Consider the following 19215-nt stretch of genomic DNA (forward strand, 5'->3'; position numbering starts at 1 on the left):
TAACATATTTCCGGCTCGGCTTCGAGGTCAAGCATCACGTTTTGACTTCAGCTTCTGAACAAGTTCCATCAGTGAGAGGTCCCCAGATATACTGTTTGGTCTCTTATTCATTCTGCTGAGTCACACTCAGGCAACCAATCATTCAGAAGGGCATTCAGGCAGGCACCCAATCAGGCTGACAGTGCATTCAGGCTATTCTTCGCCTTCCAGACACTCACAACAAGCAATGTGGATTGGGACAAGCACCCAGCCATTCAGAACTCCACACTTCATTCATACCAGTTTGGGGCGGGCTGTCTCAGTCTGTGTCACATACCAGAAACCAGACACCCATGACATGAAATGCATACTGGTCACACACTACATTCACCCAGGTCCCACCCCATACAGTCACTGGGAATGCTCCAGCCAGTGTGGCCTGGACTTCCCTACAATACCAAATATGGAACTTCCACCCAACAGCCAGTCAGGGGAAGGGACATAGTTAGGGCTTCCCAGGACTTTGGGAAAACAAGGTAACAGGCAATAGAAAGCAAGAGGCCACAGGGGCCATCTTGTCTCCTATCAGGAATCAACTGATTTCAATGGCAGGGCCTGGGTATCCCAAAATGGAAGATACTCAGAGCACCTGTCAAATTCAGCATGGAGCTGCCACCAGCCCATACCCTGCTCTGTGGGCCACACACACAGGTGCCCAAAAACACTCCTCTTCCTCCTTGATGCTTAGCCATGCACATGTATCTCCACCCTTGTCAGACCCTCGCTTGGCGGGGGTTAGGAGGGTCTGCTCCTGCTCTCCAACTCTCCTTCTGATGTCTTTATGACCGTCCAGTTCCTCCACCCTCCCTCCAATGTATCCATCCCCCTGCTCCTGGGTTCCCCATTATCCTTCCTTCCTCCATCTTCCAGGTCTTAAATTAACCTTCTCCTGAGATTTCCTTTTACCCTCATCTGTTGCTCCAAACTCTGCTATTATGTAACCTCCTTCCAGCTGCCAGCTCTTGCTCGCCAATACCTGCTTTGCTCTCCAATAAGCTACTTCTTTTTCTGACTATTCGTTTCACTTCCCCACCAGCCACTTCTACCTCGCAATCACCAACTACATTCACCCACACTACTCCATGATCGTCCACTGCTTTTATCGGGCCATTAGATCCTCCCCAAGCTCTGTTCCCTGGGTTATGGTTTGCATTTATGTAAGATAACTTCTGCCGTCTGATTGGGAATCTGGCACATTGTTTCAGCAGGGAATATTTGGAAGATGCTACTATCCGTGGCTCCATTGGCCAAGCCTTCTTTAGGTTTGTCCACCATCCTGCTTCCCATGCCTTGGCTAAACTCCTAAAGCGTACATCTTGTTTGCATAGCATATACTCACCAGGTGGAATGCCGCTGGCTAGGCCTGAATGCGATTGTGAAGTTCAGGTAAACTTACATTTACTTTGGGTGGCGTAAATGGCCTCCATGGTGCTGGGTTTATATGGGCCAACGCCAGGGCTTTGTTCCTCCGCATAGACAGGACATCTATAAGTGGCAAGCAATTGGTAGCCGTTTCCTGTGTGAAAAAACCCTTTTAAGACCATGGGGAAAGTTAGGGTGGTCTGGAGGTTTCCCAATGAATCTCCTCCAGGACCAGCATCATTGTGTGAGTGGCACGTGAGTACCCCATTAAGCCACCCTCAGGCCCATGCAGAGGCCTCTGACCCAGACTGTACCACACATCCTCTGTGTAGCAAACCTTACTCATCAGAAGCTTCCACTGCTGATTAGACAAAACAAACAGCACAGGGACGACCAGGGCAAATGCATGAAAAAGCAGGCATTTATGAATACTTTAATAACGCCAATATTAATCAATATTTACCTGCAAAGGGGCTTTCCGCTCTCTCATCACGCATGCAATCTCTTGCTTTATCATCCTTGTGATCACCACTCAATGGTGCCTTTTCTTTACTATACTCTTTGGCTTCTTCTTGGTGATTTATAATAAATGACTCCTTCTCTTGGACACCCTTCCCTGATGACTCTACATCTTCTCTAGTCCTTCCATCCTCCTCCTCCGAGCCCGGGTGATCTCTGCAAGAGGTCTTCACTGATGACTTGTGATGGGATTGGGGCGATGTTAGAGAAGGATTCACTCTACGTACTTTGAGGGGTACATTACACTGCATGGCCTCCTCGTCAAATGACCCAGGAACAGCTTGATTGCATGTCCCTTCTTCCTCTTTAATAAACACTTCTTCCTCCCATTCACTGGCAGACTGCTTGAACTGCATGTCTATGGAGGATCCAACTGAGAGCTCTGCCTCCCTGTTCAAGCGCTCTCTCTCCCTGGAGCTCTGGAAATCTTGAGGTGTCCCTTTTATCCTTTCTATGAACGCAGTCCTCCCACACACAGGGCCTGAAAAGAAAAAAGGAGAACTCTCTTTAAAAGGAAATCCATTTCAGCTAGTGAAGATCTTTCTGTGCGAGGACCTACATCCCTCTAGCATCGCACAAAAAAGCTCAGCTTAAATATCTCAGTCCTGGTCTGCAGCACTGTGTGGCTCTAGCCTACCCCACCCCCATTACCTACTAACTCCCACTAAGCTGGCATTTAACAGAATTAGGGGTTAAAAGACAGAGAAGAAAGTCTTAAAATGGCTGCATAAAAGAGGATATTATGATCATTACCCTGGCCACCCTGAGGTCATCTATGAGGGGGCGCGCATGAGAAAACTATTCCTTCACCCAGTAGGGCGTGGAGAGTACCAGGAGAGATTTGCTGCCTCTTTAATCAAGGCTACTGTTTCTGGACTCACAAGATTTCCCTTGTGTGAAGTCTAATTGTTTCAACCAGATGGCACGCCAGAGGTGATCCGCTCCGGAGGCATCTGGACCCACTGGGCAGACCAGATGGCATGCCAGAGGTTATCTGCTCCGGAGGCATCTGGACCCGCTGGGCAGACTCTGGGGCTTCTTGATGGCTTACGCCACTGCTGGAGGAGGAACGGCTAGACCTGATCTGGTGTCCACTGCAATAATAAACTGAAGATGTTCAACTTGGGCTTGTTGACCCGGAGTCCCAGATCAAGGAGGGTGCCCAGAAGCTCCGGGGTTGGATGGGCACCGAGGGTTGGATGTGTTACAATGTATTGTCACATCCTGAGACAGGCAATGGTGACTGATGACCAGTACAGGGTGCCCAGAAGCTCCGAGGGTTGGATGTGTTACAATGTATCGTCACATCCTCAGACAGGCAATGGTGACTGATGGCCAGTACAGGGTGCCCAGAAGCTCCGAGGGTTGGATGTGTTACAATGTATCGTCACATCCTCAGACAGGCAATGGTGACTGATGGCCAGTACAGGGTGCCCAGGAGCTCTGAGGGTTGGATGTGTTACAATGTATAGTCACATCCTGAGACAGGCAATGGTGACTGATGGCCAGTACAGGGTGCCCAGGAGCTCCGAGGGTTGGATGTGTTACAATGTATCGTCACATCCTGAGAAGACAATGGTGACTGATGGCCAGTACAGGGTGCCCAGGAGCTCCGAGGGTTGGATGTGTTACAATGTATCGTCACATCCTGAGACAGGCAATGGTGACTGATGGCCAGTACAGGGTGCCCAGGAGCTCCGAGGGTTTGATGTGTTACAATGTATCGTCACATCCTGAGACAGAAAATGGTGACTGATGGCCAGTACAGGGTGCCCAGGAGCTCCGAGGGTTGGATGTGTTACAATGTATCGTCACATCCTGAGACAGGCAATGGTGACTGATGACCAGTACAGGGTGCCCAGAAGCTCCGAGGGTTGGATGTGTTACAATGTATCGTCACATCCTCAGACAGGCAATGGTGACTGATGGCCAGTACAGGGTGCCCAGAAGCTCCGAGGGTTGGATGTGTTACAATGTATCGTCACATCCTCAGACAGGCAATGGTGACTGATGGCCAGTACAGGGTGCCCAGGAGCTCCGAGGGTTGGATGTGTTACAATGTATAGTCACATCCTGAGACAGGCAATGGTGACTGATGGCCAGTACAGGGTGCCCAGGAGCTCCGAGGGTTGGATGTGTTACAATGTATCGTCACATCCTGAGAAGACAATGGTGACTGATGGCCAGTACAGGGTGCCCAGGAGCTCCGAGGGTTGGATGTGTTACAATGTATCGTCACATCCTGAGACAGGCAATGGTGACTGATGGCCAGTACAGGGTGCCCAGGAGCTCCGAGGGTTTGATGTGTTACAATGTATCGTCACATCCTGAGACAGAAAATGGTGACTGATGGCCAGTACAGGGTGCCCAGGAGCTCCGAGGGTTGGATGTGTTACAATGTATCGTCACATCCTGAGACAGGCAATGGTGACTGATGGCCAGTACAGGGTGCCCAGGAGCTCCGAGGGTTGGATGTGTTACAATGTATCGTCACATCCTGAGACAGGCAATGGTGACTGATGGCCAGCACAGGGTGCCCAGGAGCTCCGAGGGTTGGATGTGTTACAATGTATTGTCACATCCTGAGACAGGCAATGGTGACTGATGGCCAGTACAGGGTGCCCAGGAGCTCCGAGGGTTGGATGTGTTACAATGTATTGTCACATCCTGAGACAGGCAATGGTGACTGATGGCCAGTACATGGTGCCCAGGAGCTCCGAGGGTTGGATGTGTTACAATGTATTGTCACATCCTGAGACAGGCAATGGTGACTGATGGCCAGTACAGGGTGCCCAGGAGCTCCGAGGGTTGGATGTGTTACAATGTATTGTCACATCCTGAGACAGGCAATGGTGACTGATGGCCAGTACAGGGTGCCCAGGAGCTCCGAGGGTTGGATGTGTTACAACGTATTGTCACATCCTGAGACAGGCAATGGTGACTGATGGCCAGTACAGGGTGCCCAGGAGCTCCGAGGGTTGGATGTGTTACAACGTATTGTCACATCCTGAGACAGGCAATGGTGACTGATGGCCAGTACAGGGTGCCCAGGAGCTCCGAGGGTTGGATGTGTTACAACGTATTGTCACATCCTGAGACAGGCAATGGTGACTGATGGCCAGTACTGGGTGCCCAGGAGCTCCGAGGGTTGGATGTGTTACAACGTATGGTCACATCCTGAGACAGGCAATGGTGACTGATGGCCAGTACAGGGTGCCCAGAAGCTCCGAGGGTTGGATGTGTTACAACGTATTGTCACATCCTGAGACAGGCAATGGTGACTGATGGCCAGTACAGGGTGCCCAGAAGCACCAACGTATTTTCACATCCTGAGACAGGCAATGGTGACTGATGGCCAGTACAGGGTGCCCAGAAGCTCCGAGGGTTGGATGTGTTACAACGTATTGTCACATCCTGAGACAGGCAATGGTGACTGATGGCCAGTACAGGGTGCCCAGAAGCTCCGAGGGTTGGATGTGTTACAACGTATTGTCACATCCTGAGACAGGCAATGGTGACTGATGGCCAGTACAGGGTGCCCAGAAGCACCAACGTATTTTCACATCCTGAGACAGGCAATGGTGACTGATGGCCAGTACAGGGTGCCCAGAAGCTCTGAGGGTTGGATGTGTTACAATGTATTGTCACATCCTGAGACAGGCAATGGTGACTGATGGCCAGTACAGGGTGCCCAGAAGCTCCGAGGGTTGGATGTGTTACAACGTATTGTCACATCCTGAGACAGGCAATGGTGACTGATGGCCAGTACAGGGTGCCCAGAAGCACCAACGTATTTTCACATCCTGAGACAGGCAATGGTGACTGATGGCCAGTACAGGGTGCCCAGAAGCTCCGAGGGTTGGATGTGTTACAACGTATTGTCACATCCTGAGACAGGCAATGGTGACTGATGGCCAGTACAGGGTGCCCAGAAGCTCCGAGGGTTGGATGTGTTACAACGTATTGTCACATCCTGAGACAGGCAATGGTGACTGATGGCCAGTACAGGGTGCCCAGAAGCACCAACGTATTTTCACATCCTGAGACAGGCAATGGTGACTGATGGCCAGTACAGGGTGCCCAGAAGCTCTGAGGGTTGGATGTGTTACAATGTATTGTCACATCCTGAGACAGGCAATGGTGACTGATGGCCAGTACAGGGTGCCCAGAAGCTCCGAGGGTTGGATGTGTTACAATGTATTGTCACATCCTGAGACGGGCAATGGTGACTGATGGCCAGTACTCCAGTATTTTACTGCCTATTTTTAAGGTACGAGTAAAATTAATTTTTAGGGAGTAAAAAAGTAAGTTGCATTCCTAATGGGAGTATTTTTCTTAAGTGAGTAGAAATATGTTTGGCCTATAAAAAAATGCATTTGTCATAAATATTTCTTTGCACCTAGTTATTCATACACAAAGATTCCGTGCTTTGTATCAGGCAGTAATAATAGAAAAGTGTTCCTGTGGCACTACTTGCACTGCTGGTCCAAACATGCCCAGGAAGGCGTGTGGGTGAATGCAGAGAGACCCGCTCCTATGTATCCGTTTCCTATTTATTTTGGGAGTCTTTCTGATCCATGTTTTTGGGGAGTTTTTGCCAATTTGTAGGTAGTAAAAGTGGCTGATCCTTCCATTTTGGGTAGGGCTAGTGATGAAAATCAAGAGTTGGCATGGATGGGTTTCCACAAAGGAATGGATTATGGTGGCTCCTCTGGGGGTGCACTGTGTACTGTTTCCTTTTATTGTATTGGGGTATTTATATAGATTGAACCCAGGTGCAATGGTCACAAAGTTCCTGAACTCAAAACTTTAAGAACATCTGCTGAACCTTCCAGATAGAAGCCTGAAGTTGGGGGTCCTGCAAACCACAGGCAACACAACATTTGCAGGTCAGCCTAGACAGATCCAGGATCAGTTGCAATACACGTTTCGGAACAGTCAAATAGAGAAAATAATGGATCCGTCAGTTTCTGAAGTTCCAAGAGGAGTTTCAGAGAGCCTTTACAAAAATAAAGGGAGGGAGAATCAACTGAATTTCAAAGGGGCAAGCCCTGCTATACTATGGGCCTCATCACGAGATGGGCGGTAACGCCGGCGCTATTACCGCTGGCACCATTAGCCCCACCGCCAAACTCCCCGGCGCTATTAGCGCCGGATCACGGGTTTGGCGGAACGGTTAGTGCCCATTCTCCATTAATAATAATAATAATAATAATATTTTAGCATTTATATAGCGCTACGAACCCCCATTGGGCCCATTCGGAAATTCCTCATTCCCCATGGGCCCAATGGGGGAAATTCGCACTATTACCGCCGGCAGATTTCCCGCCGGCGGTAATACCGCCAAAAATCTGCAAATTTGCCGCAGATTTCCCCCCAGCTCAGAGCTTGGGGTAAATCCGCCAGGGCCATGATCTGGCGGACCCTTAAATGCGGCGGTAATAGCGCTACCGCCGCATTTAAGGGTTACCGCCAGACTCGTGATGAGGCCCTATGTCATACACTCTGAATTCCAGGGACATCAGCGCCCAGCCATGGAGAAAGCTGCAGGCATTTGCCCCTGCATGATTGGTTTGCTCCATGAATTCCGGGGACATCAGCGCCCAGCCATGGAGAAAGCTGCAGGCGTTTGCCCCTGCATGATTGGTTTGCTCCATGAATTCCGGGGATCTCAGCGCCCAGCCATGGGCAAAGCTGCAGGCGTTGCCCCTGCATGATTCGTTTGCTCCATGAATTCTGGGGACATCAGCGCCCAGCCATGGAGAAAGCTGCAGGCGTTTGCCCCTGCATGATTAGTTTACTCCATGAGGTCCGGGACATCAGCGCCCAGCCATGGAGAAAGCTGCAGGTGCTGGCACCTGCATGATTGGTTTGCTGCATGAATTCCAGGGACATCAGCGCCCAGCCATGGAGAAAGCTGCAGGCGTTTGCCCTGGCATGATTGGTTTGCTCCATGAATTCCAGGCAGGGACATCAGCGCCCAGCCATGGAGAAAGCTGCAGGTGTTTGCCCCTGCTTGATTGGTTTGCTCCATGAATTCCTGTACCATCAGTGCCCAGCCATGGAGAAAGCTGCAAGCGTTTGCCCCTGCTTGATTGGTTTGCTCCATGAATTCCTGGAACATCAGCGCCCAGCCATGGAGAAAGCTGCAGGCGTTTGCCCCTGCTTGATTGGTTTGCTCCATGAATTCCTGGAACATCAGCGCCCAGCCATGGAGAAAGAAGCAGGTGTTTGCCCCTGCCTGATTGCTTTGCTCCATGAATTCCTGGAACATCAGCGCCCAGCCATGGAGAAAGAAGCAGGTGTTTGCCCCTGCCTGATTGCTTTGCTCCATGAATCCGGGGGACATCAGCGCCCAGCCATGGAGAAAGCTGCAGGCGTTTTCCCCTGCATGATTGGTTTGCTCCGTGAATTCCCGGGGACATCAGCGCCCAGCCATGGAGAAAGCTGCAGGCGTTTGTACCTGCATGATTGGTTTGCTCCATGAATTCCTGGGACATCAGTGCCCAGCCATGGAGAAAGCTGCAGGTGTTTGCCCCTGCTTGATTGGTTTGCTCCATGAATTCCTGTACCATCAGTGCCCAGCCATGGAGAAAGCTGCAGGCGTTTGCCCCTGCTTGATTGGTTTGTTCCATGAATTCCTGGAACATCAGTGCCCAGCCATGGAGAAAGAAGCAGGTGTTTGCCCCTGCCGGATTGCTTTGCTCCATGAATTCGGGGGACATCAGCGCCCAGCCATGGAGAAAGCTGCAGGCGTTTGCCCCTGCACGATTGGTTTGCTCCATGAATTCCAGGGGACATCAGCGCCCAGCCATGGAGAAAGCTGCAGGCGTTTGCCCCTGCATAATGGGTTTTCTCCATGAATTCCTGGGACATCAGCGCCCAGCCATAGAGAAAGCTGCAGGCGTTTGCCCCTGCTTGATTGGTTTGCTCCATGAATTCCTGGGACATTACCACCCAGCCATGGAAAAAGCTGCAGGCGTTTGCCCCTGCATGATGGGTTTGCTCCATGAATTCCAGGGGACATCAGCGCCTAGCCATGGAGAAAGCTGCAGGCGTTTGCCCCTGCACGATTGGTTTGCTCCATGAATTCCAGGAGACATCAGCGCCCAGCCATGGAGAAAGCTGCAGGCGTTTGCCCCTGCATGATGGGTTTGCTCCATGAATTCCAGGGGACATCAGCGCCCAGCCATGGAGAAAGCTGCAGGCGTTTGCCCCTGCAGGATTGGTTTGCTCCATGAATTCCAGGGGACATCAGCGCCCAGCCATGGAGAAAGCTGCAGGCGTTTGCCCCTGCATGATGGGTTTGCTCCTTGAATTCCTGGGACATCAGCGCCCAGCCATGGAGAAAGCTGCAGGCGTTTGCCCCTGCACGATTGGTTTGCTCCATGAATTCCAGGGGACATCAGCGCCCAGCCATGGAGAAAGCTGCAGGCGTTTGCCCCTGCATGATGGGTTTGCTCCATGAATTCCTGGGACATCAGCGCCCAGCCATGGAGAAAGCTGCAGGCGTTTGCCCCTGCTTGATTGGTTTGCTCCATGCTCTTCTAAGATATCAAACAACCTTAATAATAGCACATGTTTGAATAGTGACTCATTGCAGATTCCACCTGCTTCAAAGGGTTCCATGTGTTAATATCCCCACAAGAATATTGCCATACAAATATATCGCCATATTTTTAAAAGAGCGGGGACCCCCCTGCAACCCCTGCTCCTAAAAACCCCAAAAGTACCCTCCCCAAAAATATCGCCTACAGCCGTTCCAGTCGACCATTTAAACGGCAATCATTTTGGTGGGGATAATATGTAGTGATACCCTTCAAAGAGCTTCAATAGTAGTTGTTAAAATGATCAAACTTAGAAGGATAGAAGACAGTCAGCACTGCCAGAAACCAACCTTGCAAAATTCAGGTTGGCTCCACGCCAGAGGCTGGCACTTATCTCATCATGCGCCAACCTCCGGAACCACGCAAGGCTCAGCTTAAAGGACTCCGGCCAGAGCAGAGTGGAGGTGTCTGTCTCATACCTCCGGACACACACAAGGATCAGCTTAAAGGACTCCAGCCAGAGCAGAGTGGAGGGGTCGTTCTCATAGTATTTAATGGTCTTTTTCTTGGAAGTTGTTTAGGAATTCTAGGCCCTAAAAGTACAACAAGCTTAGGAAGGATGGGAGGTCAAAAGTGAATTTGTTCTAAAAGATTAGTGTGACTTAAAGGTGACATTGAACCCTGGCTACGAAGTTTCGCATCCTACACTCGTGGAAAGTGCTATCAGATGGGAGGTTGGAATATTGGGGGTATAATCATGGAGGGACGGGATACCGGAAAATGAAGAAAAGGGGAAAATGTGTTGGTGAAGCCCCCGTTGTGTCCGGCTGAAGCTAGATCTCTGTAACCATTGCACGCTTGGATCTTTCTCAACTCCTGCTTTTAATTCCTGGGTATGCCATCAGTGGATCTCCCCTTACTGTTTTCCGGTATGAGACAGTCAGGAAAGTGTGTTCCCTTTAGCGCCCCCCTCACCCCCCAGAAGTGACTAGCCAACTCCTCCCATAAGTACTGTCTCGTTTTATGCCAACGTTTACTGGCTGTATGAAGGAAGTCTGAATGTAACGTGCCCGTTTCTCTCCTTGTTTACTGGCTGTATAAAGGAAGTCTGAACGTAATGCATCTGTTTCTCTCCATGTTTACTCGCTGTATGAAGGAAGTCTGAATGTAACGTGCCCGTTTCTCTCCTTGTTTACAGGATGTATGAAGGAAGTCTGAATGTAACGTGTCTGTTTCTCTCCAGGTTTACTCGCTGTATGAAGGAAGTCTGAATGTAACGTGCCCGTTTCTCTCCTTGTTTACAGGATGTATGAAGGAAGTCTGAATGTCTACTGGCAATAAGAATGAAGTCTAAATGTAACGTGCCAGTTTCTCTCCTTGTTTACAGGCTGTATGAAGGAAGTCTGAATGTAACGTGTGTTTCTCTCCAGGTTTACTGGCTGTATGAAGGAAGTCTGAATGTAACTTGCCCGTTTCTCTCCAGGTTTACTGGCTGTATGAAGGAAGTCTGAATGTAACGTGTGTTTCTCTCCAGGTTTACTGGCTTTATGAAGGAAGTCTAAATGTAACTTGCCTGTTTCTCTCCAGGTTTACTGGCTGGATGAAGGAAGTCTGAATTAACGTGTCCGTTTCTCTCCAGGTTTCTCTCCTCTGATAGTAATCAATTATTTTGATGAACAATACATTTTGTTCTGTATAATCAGAACAATATATCCACCATGTAAAGACGCACTTACTGCATTGGAGGATGGGGAAGGGGGGGGGGGGGGGGGGGCAATGCAGAAATAGGTGCCCAGTCAGTATATGGGGGGGTTTTACTGAAGAATATACTTCGTATTCGGCCCAATACAGAATAGTTTGTCAAGTATTCGCCAGAGCCTGAATAGTAATTGTATTTATTAAAGCATGTTCCAAATTTGATAAGCACTTTAAAAAAAACGTAATGCACTATTTTAAATTTGTTCTCATGTTTCAATCATTTCCATTCAACACATCCTTATTTCAATCATAGCGCCTTGAGGCCCGTGGGCTTATGGCGCAATATAAGACTTAAATAGAAAAAATAAACGTCAGAAAACAGATCAAAAAATAAAGCAGGGACCAAATGTACAGAAGAAGGTGGGGGACTTCACGAAAGCACAAATCCTAGATTGCAATTGCCATTGCGAAACACACGCATTGTGGTCTCTTGCTAGTTGCAAAGAGGCTTAGGTGGAAAGTGAGTGTGTCGGGAAAGCTCTTTACCTCTCCATCCACACATCACAATTGCGTTCACATCTCACACCTTGGCTCTTTACCTCTCTATCCACACATCACAATTGCGCTCACATCTCACACTGTGGCTCTTTACCTCTCTATCCACACATCACAATTGCTCTCACATCTCACACCTTGGCTCTTTACCTCTCTATCCACACATCACAATTGCTCTCACATCTCACACCGTGGCTCTTTACCTCTCTATCCACACATCACAATTGCTCTCACATCTCACACCATGGCTCTTTACCTCTCTATCCACACATCACAATTGCGCTCACATCTCACACCTCGGCTCTTTACCTCTCTATCCACACATCACAATTGCTCTCACATCTCACACCATGGCTCTTTACCTCTCTATCCACACATCACAACTGCTCTCACATCTCACACCTTGGCTCTTTACCTCTCTATCCACACATCACAATTGCCCTCACATCTCACACCATGGCTCTTTACCTCTCTATCCACACATCACAACTGCTCTCACATCTCACACCTTGGCTCATTACCTCTCTATCCACACATCACAATTGCTCTCACATCTCACACCATGGCTCTTTACCTCTCTATCCACACATCACAACTGCTCTCACATCTCACACCTTGGCTCTTTACCTCTATATCCACGCATCACAATTGCTCTCACATCTCACACCATGGCTCTTTACCTCTATCCACACATCACAATTGCCCTCACATCTCACACCATGGCTCTTTACCTCTCTATCCACACATCACAATTGCTCTCACATCTCACACCTTGGCTCTTTACCTCTCTATCCACACATCACAATTGCTCTCACATCTCACACTGTGGCTCTTTACCTCTCTATCCACACATCACAATTGCTCTCACATCTCACACCTTGGCTCTTTAACTCTATCCACACATCACAACTGCTCTCACATCTCACACCTTGGCTCTTTACCTCTCTATCCACACATCACAATTGCTCTCACATCTCACACCGTGGCTCTTTACCTCTCTATCCACACATCACAATTGCTCTCACATCTCACACTGTGGCTCTTTACCTCTCTATCCACACATCACAATTGCTTTCATATCTCACACCTTGGCTCTTTACCTCTCTATCCACACATCACAATTGCTCTCACATCTCACACCTTGGTTCTTTACCTCTATCCACACATCACAATTGCTCTCACATCTCACACTGTGGCTCTTTACCTCTCTATCCACACATCACAATTGCTCTCACATCTCACACCATGGCTCTTTACCTCTCTATCCACACATCACAACTGCTCCCACATCTCACACCTTGGCTCTTTACCTCTATCCACATATCACAATTGCTCTCACATCTCACACCTTGGCTCTTTACCTCTCTATCCACACATCACAATTGCTCTCACACCTTGGCTCTTTACCTCTCTATCCACACATCACAATTGCTCTCACATCTCACACCTTGGCTCTTTACCTCTATATCCACACATCACAATTGCTCTCACATCTCACACCATGGCTCTTTACCTCTATCCACACATCACAATTGCTCTCATATCTCACACCATGGCTCTTTACCTCTATCCACACATCACAATTGCTCTCACATCTCACACTGTGGCTCTTTACCTCTATCCACATATCACAATTGCTCTCACATCTCACACTGTGGCTCTTTACCTCTCTATCCACACATCACAATTGCTCTCACATCTCGCACCTTGGCTCATTACCTCTCTATCCACACATCACAATTGCTCTCACATCTCACATTGTGGCTCTTTACCTCTCTATCCACACATCACAATTGCTCTCACATCTCACACCTTGGCTCTTTAACTCTATCCACACATCACAACTGCTCTCACATCTCACACCTTATCTCTTTACCTCTCTATCCACACATCACAATTGCTCTCGCATCTCACACCATGGCTCTTTACCTCTCTAGCCACACATCACAATTGCTCTCACATCTCGGCTCTCTATCCACACATCACAATTGCTCTCACATCTCACACCTTGGCTCTTTACCTCTCTATCCACACATCACAATTGCTCTCACATCTCACACCTTGGCTCTTTACCTCTCTATCCACACATCACAATTGCTCTCGCATCTCACACCATGGCTCTTTACCTCTCTATCCACACATCACAATTGCTCTCACATCTCGGCTCTCTATCCACACATCACAATTGCTCTCATATCTCACACCTTGGCTCTTTACCTCTCTATCCACACATCACAATTGCTCTCACATCTCACACCTTGGCTCTTTACCTCTCTATCCACACATCACAATTGCTCCCACATCTCACACCTTGGCTCTTTACCTCTATCCACACATCACAATTGCTCTCACATCTCACACCTTGGCTCTTTACCTCTCTATCCACACATCACAATTGCTCTCACATCTCACACCTTGGCTCTTTACCTCTCTATCCACACATCACAACTGCTCTCACATCTCACACCTTGGCTCTTTACCTCTCTATCCACACATCACAATTGCTCTCACATCTCACACCTTGGCTCTTTACCTCTCTATCCACACATCACAATTGCTCTCACATCTCACACCTTGGCTCTTTACCTCTATATCCACACATCACAATTGCTCTCACATCTCACACCATGGCTCTTTACCTCTATCCACACATCACAATTGCTCTCATATCTCACACCGTGGCCCTTTACCTCTATCCACACATCACAATTGCTCTCACATCTCACACTGTGGCTCTTTACCTCTATCCACATATCACAATTGCTCTCACATCTCACACTGTGGCTCTTTACCTCTCTATCCACACATCACAATTGCTCTCACATCTCGCACCTTGGCTCATTACATCTCTATCCACACATCACAATTGCTCTCACATCTCACACCTTGGCTCTTTACCTCTCTATCCACACATCACAATTGCTCTCACATCTCACACTGTGGCTCTTTACCTCTATCCACACATCACAATTGCTCTCACATCTCACACTGTGGCTCTTTACCTCTCTATCCACACATCACAATTGCTCTCACATCTCACACCTTGGCTCTTTACCTCTCTATCCACACATCACAATTGCTCTCACATCTCACACCTTGGCTCTTTACCTCTCTATCCACACATCACAATTGCTCTCATATCTCACATCATGGCTCTTTACCTCTATCCACACATCACAATTGCTCTCACACCTTGGCTTTTTACCTCTCTATCCAAACATCACAATTGCTCTCACATCTCACACCTTGGCTTTTTACCTCTCTATCTACACATCACAATTGCGCTCACAGCTCACACCTTGGCTCTTTACCTCTCTATCCACACATCACAATTGCTCTCACATCTCACACCTTGGCTCTTTACCGCTCCATCCACAAATCACAATTGCTCTCACATCTCACACCTTGGCTCTTTACCTCTCTATCCACACATCACAATTGCTCTCACATCTCACACCTCACACCTTGGCTCTTTACCGCTCTATCCACACATCACAATTGCTCTCACATCTCACACCTTGGCTCTTTACCTCTCTATCCACACATCACAACTGCTCTCACATCTCACACCTTGGCTCTTTACCTCTCTATCCACACATCACAATTGCTCTCACATCTCACAATGTGGCTCTTTACCGCTCTATCCACAAATCACAATTGCTCTCACATCTCACACCTTGGCTTTTTACCTCTCTATCCACACATCACAATTGCTCTCACATCTCACACCTTGGCTCTTTACCTCTCTATCCACACATCACAATTGCTCTCACAGCTCACACCTTGGCTCTTTACCTCTCTATCCACACATCACAATTGCTCTCACATCTCACACCTTGGCTCTTTACCTCTCTATCCACACATCACAATTGCTCCCACATCTCACACCTTGGCTCTTTACCTCTATCCACACATCACAATTGCTCTCACATCTCACACCTTGGCTCTTTACCTCTCTATCCACACATCACAATTGCTCTCACATCTCACACCTTGGCTCTTTACCTCTCTATCCACACATCACAACTGCTCTCACATCTCACACCTTGGCTCTTTACCTCTCTATCCACACATCACAATTGCTCTCACACCTTGGCTCTTTACCTCTCTATCCACACATCACAATTGCTCTCACATCTCACACCTTGGCTCTTTACCTCTATATCCACACATCACAATTGCTCTCACATCTCACACCATGGCTCTTTACCTCTATCCACACATCACAATTGCTCTCATATCTCACACTGTGGCTCTTTACCTCTCTATCCACACATCACAATTGCTCTCACATCTCTCACTGTGGCTCTTTACCTCTATCCACATATCACAATTGCTCTCACATCTCACACTGTGGCTCTTTACCTCTCTATCCACACATCACAATTGCTCTCACATCTCGCACCTTGGCTCATTACCTCTCTATCCACACATCACAATTGCTCTCACATCTCACACTGTGGCTCTTTACCTCTCTATCCACACATCACAATTGCTCTCACATCTCACACCTTGGCTCTTTAACTCTATCCACACATCACAACTGCTCTCACATCTCACACCTTGGCTCTTTACCTCTCTATCCACACATCACAATTGCTCTCGCATCTCACACCATGGCTCTTTACCTCTCTATCCACACATCACAATTGCTCTCACATCTCGGCTCTCTATCCACACATCACAATTGCTCTCATATCTCACACCTTGGCTCTTTACCTCTCTATCCACACATCACAATTGCTCTCACATCTCACACCTTGGCTCTTTACCTCTCTATCCACACATCACAATTGCTCCCACATCTCACACCTTGGCTCTTTACCTCTATCCACACATCACAATTGCTCTCACATCTCACACCTTGGCTCTTTACCTCTCTATCCACACATCACAATTGCTCTCACATCTCACACCTTGGCTCTTTACCTCTCTATCCACACATCACAACTGCTCTCACATCTCACACCTTGGCTCTTTACCTCTCTATCCACACATCACAATTGCTCTCACATCTCACACCTTGGCTCTTTACCTCTCTATCCACACATCACAATTGCTCTCACATCTCACACCTTGGCTCTTTACCTCTCTATCCACACATCACAATTGCTCTCACATCTCACACCTTGGCTCTTTACCTCTATATCCACATATCACAATTGCTCTCATATCTCACACTGTGGCCCTTTACCTCTATCCACACATCACAATTGCTCTCACATCTCACACTGTGGCTCTTTACCTCTATCCACATATCACAATTGCTCTCACATCTCACACCTTGGCTCTTTACCTCTCTATCCACACATCACAATTGCTCTCACATCTCACACCTTGGCTCTTTAACTCTATCCACACATCACAACTGCTCTCACATCTCACACCTTGGCTCTTTACCTCTCTATCCACACATCACAATTGCTCTCGCATCTCACACCATGGCTCTTTACCTCTCTATCCACACATCACAATTGCTCTCACATCTCGGCTCTCTATCCACACATCACAATTTCTCTCATATCTCACACCTTGGCTCTTTACCTCTCTATCCACACATCACAATTTCTCTCACATCTCACACCTTGGCTCTTTACCTCTCTATCCACACATCACAATTGCTCCCACATCTCACACCTTGGCTCTTTACCTCTATCCACACATCACAATTGCTCTCACATCTCACACCTTGGCTCTTTACCTCTCTATCCACCCATCACAATTGCTCTCACATCTCACACCTTGGCTCTTTACCTCTCTATCCACACATCACAACTGCTCTCACATCTCACACCTTGGCTCTTTACCTCTCTATCCACACATCACAATTGCTCTCACACCTTGGCTCTTTACCTCTCTATCCACACATCACAATTAGTCTCACATCTCACACCTTGGCTCTTTACCTCTATATCCACACATCACAATTGCTCTCACATCTCACACCATGGCTCTTTACCTCTATCCACACATCACAATTGCTCTCATATCTCACACTGTGGCCCTTTACCTCTATCCACACATCACAATTGCTCTCACATCTCACACATTGGTTCTTTACCTCTTTATCCAGACATCACAATTGCTTTCACATCTCACACCTTGGCTCTTTACCTCTCTATCCACACATCACAATTGCTCTCACATCTCACACTGTGGCTCTTTACCTCTATCCACATATCACAATTGCTCTCACATCTCACACTGTGGCTCTTTACCTCTCTATCCACACATCACAATTACTCTCACATCTCGCACCTTGGCTCATTACCTCTCTATCCACACATCACAATTGCTCTCACATCTCACACCTTGGCTCTTTACCTCTCTATCCACACATCACAATTGCTCCCACATCTCACACCTTGGCTCTTTACCTCTATCCACACATCACAATTGCTCTCACATCTCACACCTTGGCTCTTTACCTCTCTATCCACACATCACAATTGCTCTCACATCTCACACCTTGGCTCTTTACCTCTCTATCCACACATCACAACTGCTCTCACATCTCACACCTTGGCTCTTTACCTCTCTATCCACACATCACAATTGCTCTCACATCTCACACCTTGGCTCTTTACCTCTCTATCCACACATCACAATTAGTCTCACATCTCACACCTTGGCTCTTTACCTCTATATCCACACATCACAATTGCTCTCACATCTCACACCATGGCTCTTTACCTCTATCCACACATCACAATTGCTCTCATATCTCACACTGTGGCCCTTTACCTCTATCCACACATCACAATTGCTCTCACATCTCACACATTGGTTCTTTACCTCTTTATCCAGACATCACAATTGCTTTCACATCTCACACCTTGGCTCTTTACCTCTCTATCCACACATCACAATTGCTCTCACATCTCACACTGTGGCTCTTTACCTCTCTATCCACACATCACAATTGCTCTCACATCTCGCACCTTGGCTCATTACCTCTCTATCCACACATCACAATTGCTCTCACATCTCACACCTTGGCTCTTTACCTCTCTATCCACACATCACAATTGCTCTCACATCTCACACTGTGGCTCTTTACCTCTATCCACACATCACAATTGCTCTCACATCTCACACTGTGGCTCTTTACCTCTCTATCCACACATCACAATTGCTCTCACATCTCACACCTTGGCTCTTTACCTCTCTATCCACACATCACAATTGCTCTCACATCTCACACCTTGGCTCTTTAACTCTCTATCCACACATCACAATTGCTCTCACATCTCACACTGTGGCTCTTTACCTCTATCCACATATCACAATTGCTCTCACATCTCACACTGTGGCTCTTTACCTCTCTATCCACACATCACAATTGCTCTCACATCTCACACCTTGGCTCTTTACCTCTCTATCCACACATCACAATTGCTCTCACATCTCACATCTTGGCTATTTACCTCTCTATCCACACATCACAATTGCTCTCATATCTCACACCATGGCTCTTTACCTCTATCCACACATC

The 19215-nt window shown here is 47.9% G+C and overlaps 1 protein-coding gene across 2 annotated transcripts in view; it reads right to left on the minus strand.

The window, feature by feature from the left end:
• The window catches only part of LOC138565261 (zinc finger protein with KRAB and SCAN domains 1-like), a 183085-nt gene that overhangs the window by 104252 nt on the left and 59618 nt on the right, over positions 1–19215 (minus strand). For both annotated transcript variants that reach the window (XM_069642967.1, XM_069642966.1), the window contains exon 3: positions 1865–2401. In XM_069642967.1, the coding sequence (XP_069499068.1) occupies positions 1865–2401 (537 nt within the window). The remainder of the gene's footprint in view (positions 1–1864; positions 2402–19215) is intronic.

This window comes from Ambystoma mexicanum, chromosome 1p (genome assembly GCF_040938575.1).
Source record: "Ambystoma mexicanum isolate Mex_15411 chromosome 1p, UKY_AmexF1_1, whole genome shotgun sequence".
Taxonomy (NCBI): domain Eukaryota; kingdom Metazoa; phylum Chordata; class Amphibia; order Caudata; family Ambystomatidae; genus Ambystoma; species Ambystoma mexicanum.